This window comes from Cydia fagiglandana, chromosome 20 (genome assembly GCF_963556715.1).
Source record: "Cydia fagiglandana chromosome 20, ilCydFagi1.1, whole genome shotgun sequence".
NCBI lineage: Eukaryota > Metazoa > Arthropoda > Insecta > Lepidoptera > Tortricidae > Cydia > Cydia fagiglandana.
Genome location: NC_085951.1, coordinates 6647852 through 6669528, shown reverse-complemented (window position 1 = coordinate 6669528; position 21677 = coordinate 6647852). Strand labels below are relative to the sequence as shown.

General features: G+C 36.7%; 2 protein-coding genes and 1 long non-coding RNA gene across 3 annotated transcripts; all 3 read left to right on the top strand.

Annotated features, from left to right (window-relative positions):
- The first annotated feature begins 1936 nt into the window (after positions 1 to 1936).
- On the top strand, positions 1937 to 2486 carry LOC134674603 (uncharacterized). The gene is made up of 2 exons (XR_010099636.1): positions 1937 to 2060; positions 2137 to 2486. It is a non-coding gene; the product is annotated as an uncharacterized LOC134674603 (long non-coding RNA).
- Positions 2487 to 3746: 1260 nt separating this feature from the next.
- Positions 3747 to 17928, top strand: LOC134674869 (neurogenic locus notch homolog protein 3). The gene is made up of 11 exons (XM_063533024.1): positions 3747 to 3769; positions 9497 to 9563; positions 13851 to 14072; positions 14552 to 14643; positions 14819 to 14900; positions 15293 to 15384; positions 15743 to 15907; positions 16284 to 16506; positions 16886 to 17019; positions 17386 to 17533; positions 17693 to 17928. Exons 2-11 carry the CDS (start codon positions 9497 to 9499, stop codon positions 17926 to 17928), a joined length of 1461 nt encoding a protein of 486 aa, XP_063389094.1. The 5' UTR covers positions 3747 to 3769.
- A 1334-nt stretch (positions 17929 to 19262) lies between these two features.
- On the top strand, positions 19263 to 21597 carry LOC134674709 (exocyst complex component 8). The gene has a single exon (XM_063532831.1). It carries the CDS (start codon positions 19372 to 19374, stop codon positions 21415 to 21417), a length of 2046 nt encoding a protein of 681 aa, XP_063388901.1. The 5' UTR covers positions 19263 to 19371; the 3' UTR covers positions 21418 to 21597.
- Positions 21598 to 21677: the final 80 nt, after the last annotated feature.

The window sequence follows — 21677 nt, the reverse complement described above, 5'->3', positions numbered from 1 at the left end:
AACAGTCACCTTTTTCCTTAAGCAAATTTAGCAAATCTTGTGCACGATTAGCATAAGAAGTCAGCTAAATATTATGCTTATTTATTTCTAAGAATAAAACCTTAACAACTAAGTAAACACCAAAATTGGGATTGACTCATTTAGAAGTAATTTTATTATTCAAATAAATTTCCTATAGCCTTCATTTTATTATTTTTGCTTTGATATATGTATGTAAAATTATTAGGTATGTAAAATTTTTGTTTATGGCTGTGCGCAATTCATGATCGATCAGTAGACAACACGATGTTTTTAATTGATATCCTTTATCATTCGATCACGATCTTTAACTTCGGGTATGGCTATAAGTACCCAAATGTAAGGAAACTAAATGGCATAGTCAATTTCGAAAAATTGAATATTTTTCATACAAAATAATTAGGTGAATCGTGCCTAGGTATATCGTTGTTGTAACACGGGGTATTTAACTCAACTAATTAATTGAACACTATCAATGTAGTTTTTTGAACATCGATAGTTTGAGACTTGCTTTTAGCAGCAAATGTATGGACTCGTACTAAAAACGAATCAATAATATACTTAAATGTGTAACACAATGCTTGTAAAAAAATAATAATAATAATGATTACCTTCAAAATGGGGTTAATTAGAATACCGGAGTCTTTGAGAAATTAACTTAATTAAAGCTCGATTGCACACTAAAAGAGTTAAAAAAAAGTTTTACATAAATATGTAGTAGGTAAAATGTATGTTAAAAGGTTACATTAGTATAATAGGTACACTTTTTGACACATTGCGGCTATTGATCGATCCATCGAAATCTTTGCGCGTCCGTAACCGTCAATGTATCGCAAATAACTTGCAATAGTTGCAATTATGGGTGTTGTCTCGTCTCTACAACCTATAACGAATTTGATTCTAACCATTTATCTTAATAACCTATTACCTACACACCTTATCGAGACCGTGCAAAATAACAAACATACATACTTATGACGTAATAATGTGGGTTGATGGGACATAATAAACTTAACCATATAGATCGATACAAAAATATCACTGTATCCAAGTGTCAAGCGATCTTTAGAATTTGTTTACAAAGCCTTTTGGGTAAACTAAATAGGTATTTTATATTAATGGAGTCTTGATTGGAACTGATTGAGATGAATCCGCCAAATAAATTGGTTTTAGCAGATTATACTTCCCACGCTTCAATAACAAACTGCAGACGAATGCATGGACAAGGGTAAGTATGTACTTACCTGCTATGTACCTATAGATGTGGTCAAGCAGATCTTGTCAGTAGAAAAGGCGGCAAATTTGAATGATGTAGGCGCGAAAGGATATCGTCTCATAGAAAATTTGAATTTAGCGCCTTTTTCTACTGACAAGATTACTTGTAAAATTTTATACAACGTGTAACAAAATAATAGGAATTTGTTTAAGGGTATATTCGGTATCGTATACCGATAAGGAAAACGTAGAAAATGTTTTAGAGCGAAAAAAAAAATTGTGGCAGGTCGTCCAAGGTCGGTCAATCCTTCATACAATGGCCAAAATTTTTACGCATATTTTTTGTAGATTTTTCCCTAATTAAAACACGATAAGTACTGAATATGTCCCTCTTTATGCTCCTTTACCATTTATTTTATGCCCCTAAACGGATCCCTACTTTTGTTATACAGGCTCACTTATGTGCTCTTTTCGCTGGTAATCGTTTAATTAAATAATTATTCATACCTACACAAACTAAATTAAATAAAATTTATTTTAAGACAACTATTTAAGGCTCTTAGATACCCGCAAAATAAATGTCTTAATGACATCATTTTTATATAAGAAAACCAAAATGTACGTAAAGAAATGTTATGTTAGGTATGTAATAACAATAACTACATAAACAGGAGGTATGTAATCTATTTAGTTAGTGTCAGAATCAGAATCAGAAATATTTATTGTGTAAACTGTGTAGGTACAAGAACTATAACTAAGTACATTTTTTGATGAGTATCAACAGTTTTACCCTTTTCGGGCATACAATTTATTTTATCTTAAACTAGGTTTTTATATTTTATCTTAAGCTAAGTATTTATATTTTATCTTAAACTAAGTTTTTACATTTTATCTTAAACTAAGTTTTTTATATTTTATCTTAAACTAAATTTTAGTATTCATTTAGGTTAATCGAGTTATAAAATTATTTTAAGTTATAGAAGACTGTCTATTAAAAAGTTTTTTAGGCATCTTTTAAAAGTATTTCCTTCCAGGCACTTTGTTTCGTTAGGCAGATGATTGTAGATATTAATAGCTGATATGAATGTGCTTTTTTTATATATTAAGGTGCTAACTCTCGGAAGTACCATATTATATTTATATTGCGATCTGACATTTTCTTTGCATGAACGCTTTGTGAAATATTCAGGGTGATTTTTTACAAAAAGACTTAATTCTAATATATAAATGCCGGTAAGTGTCAAAAAGCGCTTTTCCCTAAATAAAATACGTCACGTAGCGATTCATCTATGTACATTCTAAAAACAGTTTTTAAGTGTAGCTATTTAGTATATCTATTTAGTTATTACCTACATACTTAACATACCATTTGTTTACGTACATTTTGGTTTATCCTTTAGGATACATTCGACGCAATTGTTTAATTATAATTTTAGTAAAACTAAATATTTTCTTAGTTTTTTTGTAGAAACGGGCACTAAACTAAAAACCTCCGCCTGTCCAACAGTAGAGGAAGGGTATTAGAGTTTCAGGACTTTGCTGGATTGTAATCCAAGTATTCATTAAACATAATTAAGGGTAGAGTTAAAAGGTAGAGTCTGTATTAACTCTACCGTCTATTCTACCAATACAATATCCAAGGCCTTAGTGATAGATTTATTAATTTAGTGATATTGCTTAAATTATTAAGTATTAACTAAGAATTCTGTTTTAGGGAATTCCGGTTTAAGAAAACTGACGTCATTTAGTAACAGTATGTAGTAGTTTTACTGGTTGTTTTAATAGTTCTGTCTGTACCGATGCAAATATTACCAGTCAATGTTGTCCTTTTCCATTATGCTATGAAAAAAGGAGACAGAATGTATCGATGAAGCTTACGAACTAAATATGGCGGGAAAGTAAGAACATAGTAAAGTAAAGAACAAAGTTCAGTTATTACCAATTCTAGTAGGTAAGTTTACTTAGTAGGAAAAACAGCATAAACTGGTAATGCACAATCGCTTATTCTGTGCTAGTAAATATAGGTAAATTGTAGTAAATTTTGGTCGTTACTATAAAATATACGGCGGTTAATCTTTGATCCTTAACTATAATAAATGAGAAGCAAAAGGACCGAAGGGTCATGGTCAACTACTTTTTATATGATTTAAAGCTTTGCGACTTTCTTGTGGACATCATAAAAAAAACGAACTTTAAAGCTTACATTTCCGTATTTTATCCTTTTGGCATTTCAAAACCTTCTATATTTTTAAATTTGTATGATTAAAGAAAATTTGTTCAAATTGCAATGACCACAGAAAACACGTCGGTTTTCCCGAATATTTTTGACCCAAGGCGACGCCTAACACCCTAACAGCAAGCAGGATATGCGAAAATCAGCAAGCATTGCTCCGCGTAGGCGCAAGGCGGTATTATAAGCGAGTCGGAGCCCACAAGGTTCGTTTTCATCGCGCCATCCGACGCGCGGTGTCGCGTGTGAAATATCGATCGAATTAAAATTATCGACATTGTGACAGTGATTGTGAAGTGATTTAAGGTAGGTGGCGGTTATTTTAAATAATTCTGAGCGTGTGTATTTTATTCATTCAAAAAAGGGATGATTTTAGCTGTCAATGTATGTTGTGTCGTGTGTAGTGTATAGCGTCAAAACTATCGATGGGATTTTCATAAACAAGCTATCAATCGATTATTCGTCTCCCGAATCCCTATTCATTATAGAAGCTACATATGTATTAGATCACTATTTTCTAAAGTGTAGTTAATACGGATTTTTTTGTGTAGGTACTTTAGTATTCGCATTTTATACAAACAGACTGTTTAATGGATTTTAATAATGGTGTTTATAAATAACAAGTTTCCAATAATTTCATAATCTCTGTTAGTTTACTAGTTTGTTTATTAATCTCTGTTTACAAGTTACAAGTTTGTTTATAAGGACTTAAGGCTTAAATGTCAAGCACTGTGCTCTTTAGATTTATGCAAATTGTATTTAGAAATGTAAATACTGGATCTAAATAAACAAAATAAGACGTAGTATATTACTAGGGGGAGTCAGGGAGAAATAGACTGGCCCTGGGTGTGAGCACGGTGTGAGAATAAAACCATTACGCAAAACTTATACATACTTATTGATCATCATTATAATTCAATTACAATTATATTACTTTCACAAAAAAAATGATACCTACTGGGGCATACTAACTACTAAGGAGGATTAATTATTACTTTTTTTTTCGTAACATCATCTTCCTTTTTGAATCGGCTAGAAATCTAGATAATAAATAAAAACTGTTAAAATTATAACCCTTCAATTCGTCTTGGCTAACTGCATGGTAACGACGTTTTTCCCGATTATCGCAAAAAGTCTAAAAATAAACCTGAGGCATCTTTCTCGCAAGGCAGACCATTAAACCATACACAGGGTCAAGACGGTCCTTACCTTAAACGTTTAACATTTAAGTCAGAAAATTCAGTGTGAGTCAGATGCGTACGCAAGGTTACCAATTTCACAAAACCTACTTGCCGCTTCGCTACACATTGACCAGTATGTCTTCTGACCTCTGGTTGCTCATTAGTTGTTCCGATTCTAGGGATTAAGGTATATTGGAAGGCTTTTTACAATTAAATATATTTGGTTTCGTGAATGTATAGGCTTTAAAAGGAGCTGTACTCATTCATATATTCATTGATTTACAACTGACGTCACTTGCATTGTGGTTACGTTACCATTCATGTGTGTGATTTTTAACATGGTCGTGTTGTGTAGACAACCTATTATAGCTCTATTAATGCTTATGATTAATGTAATCGAAAACGTGTAACATATTATGTCACGGATAGTTTTTAATATGTTATGATTACTTATGATTCTTGTTTTAGAATGTCTACTTGTCAAGAAGTAGAAAAGAATAGTTATTTGTTTTACAAGGGGGCAAAGTTGTTGTTTAACCGCTCGTGCTAATATTGAATTGATATTAAAGCAAAATTTGCCTCCGAGTGAAACACAAAAATTTTCACCACACCAACCCGAAGCAAATATTAAATGTAAAATATCAAACAAAACCAAACCAAATCAGATCCAAATGGATGTTATCACGGGCGTAGCCAGGTTTTAGTATCGGTGGGGGGGGGGGGGGGGGGGGGTTCAAGAACCCTTATACAAGAAAAATATTAGAGATGTGAAAAATAAAAATATATTCTGAACTTTTCGGGGGGGGTTTGAACCCCCAAAACCCTCCCCCTGGCTACGCCCGTGGATGTTATTAAATATTTATCATCCAAAATCATCATTTAAAACTCAATTATACTAGCAAACATAAGAAAACAACTTTTGCCTTTTGCCTCACATGTGAATAAAATGCAATTTTGCTATTAGTTTTTGAAGTGCAAAGTAACCCTTTCCGAGCTGGTGTGGTGAAATGAAATTTATTGAACTTATACCTACTTAATATTGAATTTTAAGTTTTCTTTACTTAATTTGTATGCAAAATTAAATCGCTCTAATTTTAAAAATAAAAAGATATGAAACAGTTGACGCCGCTGCAGCCTTCATATGTTTTCAACAATGTCAAGGGCCAGATATAATACTTTATGTAACTAAGCTATATATAGTGTTTCTGAAAAATACAATCGCCCATTAATTATTTACAAACGGATATTAATGATTCATATTCACCTGTGACAATAAAACTGCATTAAGCATACCATATTCGAGACGCATTAATCGTTTCGTCATTGTATCGTCTTGAATCTTGATACTTTAACTTACATTATAATAAAGTGAACAATAGTTATGTAGTAGGGCGATTCTCAGAGATGACCTTCGGTGCCTGACTTCGGTGCCAAAATTTTTTTTTAACTTATATGATATGCGACTTTATTTCCTAAAATCTACCCTTTATACAAAAAAATATTGGTAGTGGAGGCCTCCATTAGAACCTTATAGTTTCAAGATATTTGAGATTTAAAAAACACCGAAATCATGTGCAGGCACTGAAATCAATTTGCGTCACCGAATTCAATAATGCTTACACAAAAATCACACTTCAGTTTTATATCTCAATCATATAATTATTTTAATCATATTTTTCATTCCTATTTGATGATAAGCGATGTAACAAGGCTAATGATCTCGAAAGCTTACATAAATTGGATAGATATAGACTCAAGATTTTAAAATAACCAAATTACGGCTTGTAAATCAACATCTCTAGAAGATATCCCACACTATATGACTGTCCTCATATAATAGGGTGATGTATGGTCCTGGAACGAGTTTCAGACATGTCGACCACAAATTTGCACATTATAATCATTTATTCATTGCTTTATTATAGCCATGAAGGAGAAGATGTTTGTTTCACGCAATCCGACCGCACACACATCAAAAAAAAAACTTATGTTACCTGCACCCGATAAACAATACACTCTTGAGTGGTGTTCAATGCTCATTAAATATTTAATGTACTTATAAAGCAATGTGGTGCAATACGGAAAACAAGTATTTTTTAATAACAGAGTTTAAAAGCGTGAACTCTGTCAATTTATATTTGAAGTGGTCGAGTAATGCTTGAAGATCCAATTACCAATTAATTATGATCTCCAGCAACCTCAAACACTTGAGCTAAATTGTAATTCCTATATTTAGACAAAGACATAAGACATTGAGGATTGTTAAAACATTTGCTATGTTCAATTTGTGTCTATGGCTATCTTTTAGAAATATCGATCAGTAGGTACGCTCAGTGCCTTTGAAGCGATCTCGACATTAGAAGGCCACTTTATTTTGAATCCCTTGTTCTGTACATCCTGTCCCTTGGGTGCACTTTGCATAGTACTTACATATAAAAGTTATTTTAAAAGAAGTGGGATCTAATTGACTACATTTATTTAACATGGCTGACATGTTTAAAGGTATCGAGGTGTAGGGCCTCAGGTGATACAGAGGACAATTAACATAATTTACCTAATTGGTTTGAAAATAATATCAAGACAGAGAAAGAAACACATCGCAACAAGAAATACACGTATGGTTTAAAAAAACTACTCATAGTGAACTAGTGATTTTGTGTAGGTACCTACTATGACATAATATACTTACAAACATAATTTTACGTTTATACCAAGGCCCCTACGTTTATTGTTCTATTTGACGACGCAGCAACTAGTATCATTTCTCTCTCCTCGCTCTTTTAAAATGCCATTTGTCAAAAAAGGACAACCATACTGCTGACAAGGTGAACTTCAAATCAAGTGTTGCCTTTTTTGATGCATCCAGGCTGTGAATGTGTGCGTAAAAGCGTGTATGTGTGCTCTTTTAGGGATGTGAAAAGTCGATTTTAATCATGTTATATATCGATAAACGCTACACAGCGGAACGAAATAGCTATTAATTGAAGCTTCAATATCTTCGTTAAACATATACATAATTGAAATGCTAATGAATAATAAATATATTAGAATATAATAAAATATTTCAATTATTGCGGAACACATATCTTAGTAGGTATTTATGTATTTTAATTAAATATCTGAACTTTCCCTTGGTTCCCTGCTGGGGCGTGACGATAAAATTGTGATCTGATAACCACAATAAAGAATAAAAGCGTTTTTGTTCATTTTAGATATCGTTAAACCTTTGAAGTAAAATTAAAATTGTAAGAAATGTCGATAGTTTATCGATATGACTTTATCGACATGGCTACAGCAAGGTGGTGTTAAATTGTTAATCGTACACTAAACAAAAGTGGCAACAGTGACAGCTCGCTGAGACACCGTCTATATATATATTATGTCTATGGTTTATACAACGTATCTTTCACTTTTTAGACATGATAAATTAGTACAACAATCTAGTTTACAAAGCAGGATTTGAATTCAGTGATCACTTTTTTGATATCGGTGGTTAAAAAATCCACCGAAACCAAGGAAATCAACACCAGCGATATCAAAGTTAATCGCTTTTTAGCAATTACAGAAATAGCATGAATGATACAGAGAAGATGTAATAATAGTGGATTTACGTACGTTCGAGGACTTCTTAATCACTTGCATAACGATAATTGCACTAAAACTTTCGGAGTAAGTTGCACCACCGATCTCAAAAAAACATAGGACCAAAGCCACCGAAGGGCGGAGAAACATTTAAAAAATCACTTTATTATACTGTGACTGTACCTCTATTTTATTCAACGGTTAAGGCACAACTAAAGCATACTATCTTTGAGACACTGAGTTCCTGGTCTACAACTTTGAAGGAGTACCGACATGTTTTGCAAATTACACCGATATCAGTCACTAGCTCGGGACACATCGTAAATTTGGTTTTATTCAATGTGTTGATCAAATATATTATTGTGATATAAAGAATATGATAAGCTAACTAATACATTATGCGTGAATACCCATAATACCTCCGATCTAATGCCCCATGTTGAATAATAATTTTTTGTTTCATAAAATCTGGGTGCGGGACACGCCCACCGAACATCATTTTTGGCATTTGAATTTTTTTTTTCTTGTATTATATAAATAATAAATAAATAATTTGATAGTGTCCCAAACAGAATATAAGCTGAAGGTCTTGCCTAAATTAATTCAGATTTATTGAACAGTAAATTCAATCAATTACTGCCCCGGACAGGTAAAAATGGCCCTCCTGAGAAATGCCCAGTAAAGGCAATCACAAATGTTTGTTGACAACAAATAAGTACCTATAAGTACCGAAGTGACAACAAACAACAACGATACTTGTTCTAGTGATTATTGCTAATATTTTTTATTAGTGAAGCCGTGGGTTACCCTTCTGTGTATAACGTATGGAAAGGGAATATATATATATATAGTACCTAAATAAGTATGTGTAGAATGCAGGCCTTCCGCGTTGTTTGAATTTTAAAGCAACGTTGTGACTTGTGACCGGCATTAGGAAAATACTTACTTGTTACTGTTCTGTTAATAGTCGGCTAACTCTGCTACTAATTCCTATTAAAAAAATATAACAAAATACATATGTTACCCCATGGCATATAAAAAAATCTATAAATATACGGTCTTCTTATTTTTGATTTAAATAATTGCCAAAAGTGCCAGTTACTCGCGTAATTGGTGTAATTTTACGTTAATTAAAAAAAAAGATGACAGCAAAGCTTTAGGAAATGGACTACACAGATTGTCGTGTAAAAAGTGATAACATTTTTCTCAAAGTTGTATTTCATTTCGAAATATACGTAACGATTTAAATTTTTAATATTATTTGTTTCAGATGGCCGGATCTTTACTAGTCATAGCACCCTTGGTGCTCTTTGCATGCCTACAAGTTGGAGTGGACGGTAAGTTGCTTGGATATTAATTAGTAACTAACAACTACTAACACTTGTTGAATAGGTACGAAAATGTAGCTGAGCAAACGATATAAGTAATAGTTACCAACTGAAAGTCTTGAGAATGTAGCTTTGATATAATTTGTAAGCATACGAGTATGCTCTTTATTATTAGTTATTTTCGAATTACCTATTCTCACGTGTGTAGCACAACGTTTTACAGTATATATGGGCCTTTAAATTATCGACATAGTTACGTAATGTGCTCATTATAGCACAGGGTGTCGTAATAGAACATCAAATATTCTCTAAAATGCTTAATGTTCTGTTTTTCTTAATTCAGAATTTTTCTTGTGTCAAGAACACTATAACATGGAGCGAATAAGTATTAAAAATATAGTCAGTAACTTTTTAAATTAAGCCTTGAGAATAGGATTATTTTCGCTAAATTACATCATATAACCCATTAACCTTAACAATACAAATATACTTGACAACAAAACACTGTTAAGAACCTTATACGGCATGACAGGTTGTCAGTAGGCAGACGATGAATTAGATTAGATCGGTCCGCAAAAACATTTACATTTTCATTTGAGAATAATAGGTTCTTTTCAACCCACGCAAAACAGCGGAATCGCTGTGTACCTTGCATAGCATTAGGACTAACAAGCAGATATGTTAACTTTACACAATCCCGGTTCAATGATATCAAAACAGTTTTTATTTTAAAAGTTTGAAACAAGCCTTTTGGTCTAAGATCCCACGATCCCGTTTCTATGGTCGACCTTCACCAATCTGTCTGACGGATGAAACTATGAAAATATGAAAGAAAATATGTTCCAGAACATAAATAAATAGGGTTGCCTAAAGGAATATGGTCAAGGCTATTTTTAATAAATTTTTGAAAAAAAATTTTTTTCGCCAATTTTCACCGATTTGTCTGACGATCGAAATAAGTTTTAATGGAAATTATACAACTTGTACAACATAAATCATCTAGGTTGCCTATCTTTTTCCGGTCACTATTATGTGGTTGCCGTGTTTAAAGAGGTGATTTTATATCGATATTTGCACTCATCTGTCTGACGCTTGAATTATACATCAAAATGATGGTAATTTTATTGCAAATACAATGGTATCTGCGAAAATCCGGTCACAGATAAGGGTTGCCAGGCTTTTAATTAAAATAAGAAGGGAAGAAAGGCGAAAAGAGTTTTTTTTCAAAAATTTATTAAAAATAGCCTTGACCATATTCCTTTAGGCAACCCTATTTATTTATGTTCTGGAACATATTTTCATAGTTTCATCCGTCAGACAGATTGGTGAAGGTCCACTATATGGGGGATCTCCTACTATTTTAAGTTCGTTCAACCTCCAATTCGTATATTTGTATAGGTACCTGTCATACTTGTGTGTTATTAAATCAAATGTAGTCAGGTTAAATTTAAACCAATTCTCTGTTTTAGTTTTAGAAGAAATTTGGTAAATTACCGTCATTTCGGTGACAGTGTAACAATTTGCTAACATGGACCGGGTCCGGTTTAATGCTGCAGGGTACAGTGGATAGGTGGCCAAGGAAATTCGTAATACAAAATGAAGTCATCTGTTTGTGCTCTTTAGACGTTAGAGTCTTTAGACCTCCTAAATTCCTAATAGCTTGTGTTCCGTTTAATTTATATGGCATCATGATACGTAAGTAACGTAACTAATCTACTTTTGTAGATAATCATTAAATTATATCAATTAACGCTTGAGCTTACCTGGGTGCTTAGCCAACATGCCAATTGTTAACGCTCCAGCGTAGCGTAGTTATCTCTCTCAAGTAAATAGTGATAGAGAAGAGTGACTTCCATAGTAAATAGAGCGACAGTTACGGAGCGTAAACGATTGACATGTTTGCTAAGCACCCTGACCCATCTCCCCCCCTCTATACGTGTATTTGATGCACGTAGGTTTTTTGATGTAGTTATAAAACTGGCTAACCATTTTAGACAATGTATCGTTAATGAATGCATAAAAAAACTGTTGATTTGATAAACTGCAAAAAAGGACATTCAATTTATTATTGAGTCATCGAATGCATTTGGCTGATAGTTATTTTTAGGGTTCCGTACCCAAAGGGTAAAACGGGACCCTATTACTAAGACTTCGCTGTCCGTCCGTCCGTCCGTCCGTCCGTCCGTCTGTCTGTCACCAGGCTGTATCTCACGAATCGTGATAGCTAGAGAGTTGAAATTTTCACAGATGATGTATTTCTGTTGCCGCTATAACAACAAATACTAAAAACAGAATAAAATAAAGATTTAAGTGAGGCTCCCATACAGCAAACGTGATTTTTGACCAAAGTTAAGCAACGTCGGGCGTGGTCAGTACTTGGATGGGTGACCGTTTTCTTTTTGCATTTTTTCTGTTTTTTTTTGCTTTATGGTACGGAACCCTTCGTGCGCGAGTCCGACTCGCACTTGCCCGGTTTTTTACATTTTTTTAAGTGTCCAATAACGGCAATAACAAATATTGAAACTTATAATACCTATAGGTATAGGTGCAGGTGCTTTACTGTGAAGGTCGGTTTAATTGTTGACCACGCGGAATCCTCCCACATGAGTTATTAAGTCATATTAGTCATGTAACATTTGTAACAATCTGTTTACTGTGCCCGGTACCGGGTACAGTACGGATATGATGTCGTTCTTGTCTACGTGACAGCATGATAAAATGGTATCTGTTACTTTTAGTCGCGCTCTGTTAATAAGTGACGGAGTTGTCACGTGGATAAAGCTATCCATAATAGGCCTGTAGGTCGAAAGAGTGCGCTAGGTAGCGGTACTAATATGTATGGTTAATTTCTCAGTAATTTGTTCTGTCGTGGTGAAGGTTAAAGGACTTATTTGGAGCAAATATATTCTTAAGGAAGTTGGTTAAATAAAGTAACAAAATAAGAAGGTAACAGAGTATTGGGAAAAATATTCGGTTGTAATCTCTTGTCCAGATAGCGAAAAAGATGGTTGTATATGTTGTGTGTGACTCTAGTTAATAATGTAAAACATGGAAGATATTTCGATTAGTTTAAATTACCCCGTATTTTCTAAATGCCCCCCCCCCCCCCCCTCGCACCATACCTATAAGTTCTCGTATTTATCTCAAATGATATATTATATAAGATAGGTAGGTACTAGGTACCTGTTTTTGCAAAAAATATAAGCAAGATTTATCGAATCGTATGTCCTGGTCATTTTATTTGCATACCATTATGTCAACACTGTTGACTCAACAGGCATTGTCAACCTAATCAATGTCACGGTTTACTAACTTTTATTGCAGGAACAAATTCGGATCACTATAAATCTATTACTTACTATACCTAATGTTCAATACGATGCTAGTTAAAGATGCCTACAAGGACGAAGGGTCTGGTGTAGGCCGATGTTTACATATTTTACATAAATGGTTGTCCCAAGGTTCGCTTTGTTTTTCTTGCTCTAATAAATGCAAAATGAGACTGCTCTATTTTCGTTTTTTACGGATCATTAGGCCGTCGACTCATCGCCAGTTACGGTTTAGGATGTTGGACATGTAAATGTCGAAACGCCCACTTTATAAATACCATTGTTTGTTTATTACGATCTACTCGATGCCTAATAGAGATAAATAGGTATCCCTTGACTTTGACAGACATTGTCAAACCACTTTAAAATGTGCTTAAAGAGTAGGTACGAGTTGGTATTACGAGTATAGTCACTATAGTCGCACCAATAAAAGTCTGCTGCGGATTTGATAGCCCACGCAGTGGAAGTGTTATTTATACGTCATAATTTCATAGAAGTTTGACGTTTTGAATGACACTTGCACTGCGTGGGCTATCAAGATCGCTGCAGACTTATTACGGTCTAACTCTATACATATAGGACTTACTTGGCCCTTACTACTTCTACGAGATCAATGAAAATAAGTAAGAAGCAGGGCATTCCAATTAGCCCTAAACTTTTTAGCTAGCATTAAAACCCTGCTAAAAATAATATTTTCCTAATAGGTTTTCATTGAGCTAAACTTAAAAAGAGAGAATTTTAAGTAGGTACTTACTTTGTCTACAGTATTCACTTTGAGATTTAGTGTAGTAATTTTTCTATTTGCGTGGGTACCCAAGCCATAGGTTAGTTGCCTAAGTTTATTCTACAATGATATTAAACGTGCCTTTTTAATCATTCTTCCCTTTCATCATTATGTTGAATAGAAAAATTGATTTACTCACATTTTCTGTGTCATCCAGTATAATCTTTCATCTTTTGCCCACAGCTCAACGCTACTACAATTACTACCCTCGCGGCTACTACGGCCGAAACTTGGGCTCTCTTTACGAACATGGGCGCTCCATCTCCGACGTACAGGTGTCTTGCGGGGCTCATACGTGTGGCGTTGGAGCTCACTGCACCCAAGGCAGTGTGAGGCCAGTCTGTGCTTGCTTGCCAGGACATTCTGGAGACCCGCTGTCGCAGTGCATAAGGATCGAATGCGTTGGTGAGTTATGTTCGATCGCTCCGTTAATGGCAATTAAGCAGGTGTCTTGTGGGATGCGAGAAACGTTGGCATCGTATCTCACTATACCGAGGTTTGAGACCAGTGTGAGCTTGCCAGCTAGGGCATTCTGGAGACCCCATTGACGCAGTGCATTTATAAAGGCTTAGTGCATTGTGTCCATTCCAATCATATATATTCCAATGCACGGACTGGGTTTGATGTTCCGTTTCTAACAACCATCAAGCTATGTCCAGGACCGGGACAAGTAGCGTACTAGAAGAGAGGCCTATGCTCGGCAGTGGGCGATAAAGGGCTCATATGATGATGATGATGAAGAAGCTTCATGCGGAGATTACACGACGTATCGTCATTGTTTAAGCAGATACTTATAACAACTATACAAAATCTCTAATTCCGTCATTCCACAGCGCTTGACGATATTGCCAAATAATACTGATCACAACATTCTTCTATTCTAGATAACAGTGAATGCCGAAGCCACCAGACTTGCGTGAACCAGCACTGCATAAACCCTTGCGAGGGCACCTGTGGCATCAATGCCAATTGTGACGTAAGTTTTAAATCAGCATACAAAATGATCCTTTTCTTCCAAGATCCCATTGCACTAATAGTTGATACAGTCATATTGTGCGAGTATCTATACTCACGCTCCTCTTAAAAACTCCTGCTAGAATTAGGTTCGGATATTTTTTTCTTAATTATCTAACAATACTTATTTACGGCAGGTCCGCAACCATGTTCCGGTGTGTACTTGCCCTGCGGGATACACCGGCAATCCCTTCTCATCTTGCAGAGTTGCCGACCCAGGTAATTATATTTCGTCACCTCATTTTTCAGATGAGTATAGTGCATTCACCCGTAGTAACTCTATCCGTCGGGTAGCAGTCGCAATATATTTAACAGGCCATGGCCATACACACATTTGTACATGTACCTATAGGCCATTCCCTTTTGCTTTGAAATCATAATGGTCCTCATAAGTAGGTAGATCTTGTTTCGTTTCCAAATCAAGCGGCTTCTCTACAGTCTCTATTTCACTAGGAGTCTGTGTGGTCACTATGCGATCGTGGCTCCTACCAGTACCAGTACTGGTAATTAAGTCACCTACGCAAATTTTGCGCGATTACGGACTGTATGGAAAACCTATGGTGATGATGATGATGAATAGAAAGTACTCATTAATCGTTTTAACTTTGCAGAAGAAGCTTGCCATCCGTCACCGTGCGGACCCAACACAAAATGCCACGTCGCCAATAATCAAGCCATTTGTACCTGCCTGCCTGGATACAGGGTAAATTAATGTTTGGGCTCATAAAGCGGAATTTCACTTTGCATTCATTGAGGATTTTGGAATAATTCCATCATGTCATGTTATGAGTCTTAGATGTCAGTTTTTTCTCAATGACTAAATTAAAACATTGGTCAAGCCCGAGTAACTCTTGTAGTAAGTGCTCATTACTGCCGGACGCAAATTGCAAAACATTTTTCGCCAAACGATCCGGAAAATATATCGCAGTTTTCGTAAACTATCACGAAAACGCAAAACAAGTTCCATTCCACCAAAGAGAATTAAGTAGATGCTATTCCTTTCTCTATGATTCCATTTAGAATTTAGAGCCAGAAATTAACCAATTCTTGTCCATCTCCAGGGTAGCCCTCTATCCGGCTGCCGACACGAGTGTGAATCAGACCAAGAGTGCGGCTCGCAGCAGTCGTGCCGCGACTTCAAGTGCGTCAGCCCCTGCAGCGACTGCGGCGTCAACGCCGATTGCGAGACTGTGGCGGCGCACCGCGCTGTTTGCAAGTGCCCGAGAGTAAGTGGAAAAACCATCAGAAGCCTTTTTTTTTCTCACCCTTAATACCACCGTCACTTGTTGTCGCAATCAGTGCTAGTGCGCGTAGGTATGACAGTCTGTTTTTCACAAATGATAGCTGATAGCTGCTTCAGTACACTCATACCTGCTGGAATTTTTATCCAGCTTTATTTTGCACTACCCAACGCTTGGGAGAACTGCCGTGCAATGTGCTTTGATCTTCTTCACTTAAGTTAACAATTCCTTTCAACAACGCTACCCAATTGCGTTGAGATTAAGAGCATGAGCTCTTTGGGACTTTCAAAAAATTCACACGACTCATTTGCTGATCTTACCAAAGCTTTCCAATATTACAATATACATTTATTTGAACCAGGGCTACCACGGCGATCCCTACCGCATCTGCTCCCCCGAGTGCACATCTGACGGCGAATGCCCCAGCTATAAGCCCGCCTGCGTGTACAACGCCTGCATCAACCCCTGCACGAATGTCTGTGGTGTGAACGCTGACTGCAACCTCCGCGGCCTGACCCCGGTGTGCTCCTGCCCTAGGAACATGACTGGAGACCCCTTCACCTACTGCAGGCCTTTCGAAGCCCGTAAGTCAACTCAAAGTGGATACCGTTTGCGTTAAACCCTGCACCAAAGGTTTTGCTTCAACGTTGACTGAAACTTTTAACGATTGAATCTGTTGCTGTTCCGAGGACTCCTGCTTCAATGGTCAGATGATTTTGGAAGTAGGTATACCTAAGTACTGGATACCCTTTAATGGGCACAGCGTCGCGCGGTATTGTATTTATATCGGAGCATCGTTAATAATGGCGTAAGCGCTATCGACAATAAGGTCCTTTTCCATGGATAACGTCATATATACGTCATGTCATTAGTCATTAGGTATATTGAACGCTTGAATTAAATATTTCATTGCTCAAACTTTTAGTAAGTCCAAGTGTTGAATATCTTATATTTTGTGAACAGGTGACCTTTGCGAGCCCAACCCTTGCGGTACCAACGCCAAGTGCACCCCCGGCCACGACAGAACCGGCGCCGAGCGCCCCGTCTGCACATGCCCCTCTGGATACATCGGCAATGCCCTCGTCAATTGTGAACGAGTAAGTCTCTTGATTAAAGAAATTAGCTAACTTAAATCCACTTGTTGGAAAGCATAATGTATGGTCAACCGGGTTAATTGCATTTCTTGGGATAAATGCGTCTTTAAAACGTTTCTTCTAAATGGAACATTTTAAAACTATTGCAAACCCTCCCTGTTCGAAGTGTGATCACTGAACTTTTAGTGTAGACGGCTATAATATGTTGCGTTTGGAAGATATCTTCAAAAGACGCAGTTACCCCAGTTGATCCTAATATGTAATGTGCCTCGTGTAGGTTGTAGACTATACTATTCTGTTTAAATCAGGAGGTACTCAACTACCAAATGCAGATATTGGTTCCAGATATAATGAAATGTTTTTTCTCAGGGTGAATGCGAGCTGGACTCCCAGTGCCCCGACCACCTGGCGTGCGTTGGCTACCAGTGTGTGGACCCTTGCCTTGGCAACACCCAGTGCGGTTCCGGAGCTCAGTGCATGGGCAGGAGACATCTTGCCGTCTGCACGTGCCCTCAAGGTAAATCCGAGATTAACTGTCGCTAAACTGCTTGCGTCGTAGGAGTGAAAAGTTGGAGAAGGTTAAACGTTATCACACCAAACATAAGATTCCCCATTTTCAGCAATGGTCAGTTAAAAGTCTTTGTCTTAACTAACATTGGATTTATTGTTTGCTCAGGTCGCAACGGCGATGCCCTGGTGAACTGTTACGAAAGTCGGTCCGTTGCTGCTTCCACTCGTTATTACCGTTACAAGCGCAATGGCAACGGCGACCCCGAACCTGCTGCCGTCTCCGAAGCTAACGTTGAAGCTGAGCCAGAAGCAACCGAAGTGAAGAGCGAAGCAAAAGAGGTGAAGAGCGAAGCAAAGGTTGAGGCAGTCAAAGCAACCACTGAAGCTAAAGCTTCGTCTTAAACGGATGTGGAACGATAGATTAAGTCTAAAATGCTGCCGATAGTAAATGTTTTATAAAAGAAGCGATTGTTTTTATTAAATATACACAAATTATGTAAATCAATCTACCTAGGTGTTTATTTGTGAACATTTTATGAGCACAGGTTATCTAGATAGATGTTTGTTTTGCAGATATGTAATTGAACTAATATATTACTGACAGTGTAAATCCACGTCTACTGTTGACATAGTATTATAATAAGAAATAAGTTTTAATAAATGGGGACATTTTTTATTTTGAATAAAAATACTGAACCTAACCTATACCTTTGTTTTCATTCATCATGAACCACTGAAAAGAAAAGTACTAGTTATTGGAGAGTATCCTGGCTGGTGCTGCCTTAAAAGGTGCCCATCATGTCATCATGGGAGCAAGGTGCCGCGATGTCGTGATCATAAGAGTAGTTTAGGTACCTTAACTAATATAAATATGTATTAGTAAATTTGACGTTGTAGAGGGGATCACTGGGCCTTTGACCAGCAGTAAGCTGAGCATTTTTTGGATAATATAACGACAATGGTGTCATACTATCAATGGCTTTGTGCAACAGTAATATGTCGGTTTGGATAATTTTGAAAAAACCCCTTTTGGCACAGAATAAATAATAGTATTACCGAACAGAAAGGAAACTTCCTACAAAACCGAAGTTTGACAGCGGTGCGGTCGAATCATGCTGTCCCTTTCTAATATATCTGTGTCCACCCTAATAATTGCTCGGAGCAACGCTTAGCCTAACGCAGTTGAGTTTGCCCGAAGGTTAGAGTTTCACACCCCTGTTTTTGGTAGAGTTAGACCAAGATAATAATAGAGATAAGCGGCGAATTCGATAGCACAGAGCGTAGAAGTGTTACCATAAACATCAAATGTTTATGAAATTATAACGTCTAAAATAAACCTTGCACACTTGCACAGTCTGTGCTATCAAACGCGATGCAGAGTTAGCTTGGACCGACTCTATCTGGCTCGAAGGACCAAAACCGGTTCTTATAGTGTGTCGCTTGAGAGAACTAAGCAATATCAAAACGCTTTGAAATGACATTTGGCTTAGGTGTTTTTTGAAAACGAAAACCCAAAAGCCGCAAAGACGTTAGATTTTCATTTATGTAAAATTATATTTTATGCTTACACTGCTTCAATCAATATTTTGTGCGGTTCTTTTATCGTACACATAAATTATTTTCTCAAGAAATTTGGAAAATGTAGCATAAAAATTCGAGATGTAACCAAAAAACGAGGGCGTATGACACGTTTGAGTCGTTTGACGTTTAGGAATGTCAGACCAAGTTTAAATACATAAAAATGTCCCTGATGCGTTTTCTGTCTGTCGTTCGATAACGAATGATGATTGAATCAGAGTATTTTGCTATTTAATTCCATAAAACTGTTGATATTTATGCGAAACCATGTCCGACATCAACATGGAGAAGTTTGCAAAAGCAGACTTTGGCCCGGATCGCTACGTGAAGGAATTAGCGAGATCCTGCGTCGGAGGGGAGGAGCTACAACAACGAAAGGAGAAGATTCAAGTCCTCGCCGAAGATACCGCAAGCGCTCTCAAGAAAAATGTTTACGAGAATTACATGCAGTTCATCGAGACGGCGACAGAGATATCTCACCTGGAGGCTGAAATGTACAAGCTGTCCCGCCTACTTAGCGAGCAAAGGTCTGTGCTCACGACGCTTTCTCATGCCTCTGTTTTGGGGCACGATAATACCATTTCCCGAGAGTCTCTGGATACACAAGATTTCGAAGCCGAGAAAGCGGAAGAGCAGAGGAAAAACAAACTCAACACTATCATGGATAAGGTTGAAAGTTGCATGAATTTATTAGACACTCCAGACCGGACTCTTCTTCATGAGGGAGATTTGCTGGAGATTGACGCAGAAGAGAATACTGCTTTACAGAGAATGCATGTTTACTTATTCAATGATTGTCTCATGCTGTCCTCTTGGATATCAAACCGCCGTGGCCCAATGAGGTATAAATTCCAAGCAAGCTATCCTATTAGTACTTTGGCCGTAGTTAACGTGCGCGACCTAGGTACTGTGAAACAAGCATTCAAGGTACTAGCATTCCCCGACACGAGGGTCTTCCAATGTAACAGTTTTGCAATTAAAAAAGACTGGTTGGATAAGTTTGATGTGGCCAAGAAAATGTATATTGAAAATGAGAATTCCAAACTGAAAAAGAAGGATGAAAAGCCTAAGCCAGAATTAGTGGAGTCTCCTAGTCTATCAGTAGAGGAATTGCCATCACCACAGATCCCAACACTACCAGAATGGCTGGCCGATGTCACCGAGGAATTGGATGTACTCATAGTTGAAAGACATTTTCAAAAGACTTACGAATTAATGGTATCTGCTCAGAAATCTTTGAATTCTGACGAATTTAAAACCCACCCTGAGAGAGATGGCATCTTGAAGAAGATTGAACAGAAACAGAAGATTCTAATAGATATATTGCTAAAAGAACTCGATGTGACTCACAACTGGAGTCCACGGGGAGGGCTCCAGTCTTCCCGGTACCCGGTGCTTATCCTCAACAAGTTTAACATGACGAGTCAGGCTTGTGAACTGTTTCTGGCTATCTGCAGCCACACCGTCAAAGTCCACATCAAAGGAGTCCAGCTAGAGGGTACTATTAATACATATGTTAAGCAAGTCGGGGAGATTTTCTTCTGCTCATTGAGTGATGCCTTAACTGAGTTTACAACTCTATTTCCTAAGAATAAAATTAGTGCTTTCATAGTGTGGGCGAGCCTGCAACTCAGAATGCTGCTCAGTCAAATCATTAAACAGGTGTTCACACCGCAATGTCCTTTAGATTCAGTTTTGGAGTGTGTGCAGAGCCTTAGAGATCAATGCTCGCTGTTCTGCGAATTTGGGCTGGACCTGAGATTTCATCTGAACAGCTCCTTAAGATCACCCACAAACAAAGCTCTAAAAGAGTATAAAGAAAAAATTATAGATTCCATGAAATCAAAACTAGCAGAAGATAAGTGGACCCCTGTCAACATGCACACTAAAGCGGGTGTCCAGAAGTTTTTGACACAGATGGAGAATTTGGGCCTTATATTAGCTAAGTACGTTATAAACGAGACATGGGTGGACCTCTCTAGTAGTACCATATGGTTTGCACAGTCTGTAATAACTATTCAGAAAGTGGGACTAACTCTTGTTACTAAGGACCTGATGGAAACTTTGGATGATTGCATCTACGCTATTTTTAATGCCAGGCTAGTGCTTGGTGTAGGTAATGATTCAGTATACGCTCAAAAGAATTTCAGGTTCATTTTGGATACAGTGATGCCTCTGATGCTCCGATGTTACAAGGAGGAGGTCGGGTATGAGAATGACAAGTTGTTGGCACTAGCAAAGAAGCACGGAGTCAGTGTGGCGCTGCCAAAGAAGTCTAATATCACAAAATACACGAGTAACGAATATTTATGAGAATAGTCAGGGATATGGTGAATGGTGTACGAAATTATTTTTGTTACGCTAAAGCTTTAATACTGTAAAATATAGGTAGTAAGCATGCAGGATTTTTGTATGATTATTTAATGAAACTGATCAAATTATATTATATGCAAGTTAATCAATATGAAATTTTAATAAACAAACAACAAATATTTCATGAAGTTTATTTTATTTTATATAATTATGTATAGGTAAATATAGCTATATCTCATTATAATTATCTAAAATACAAA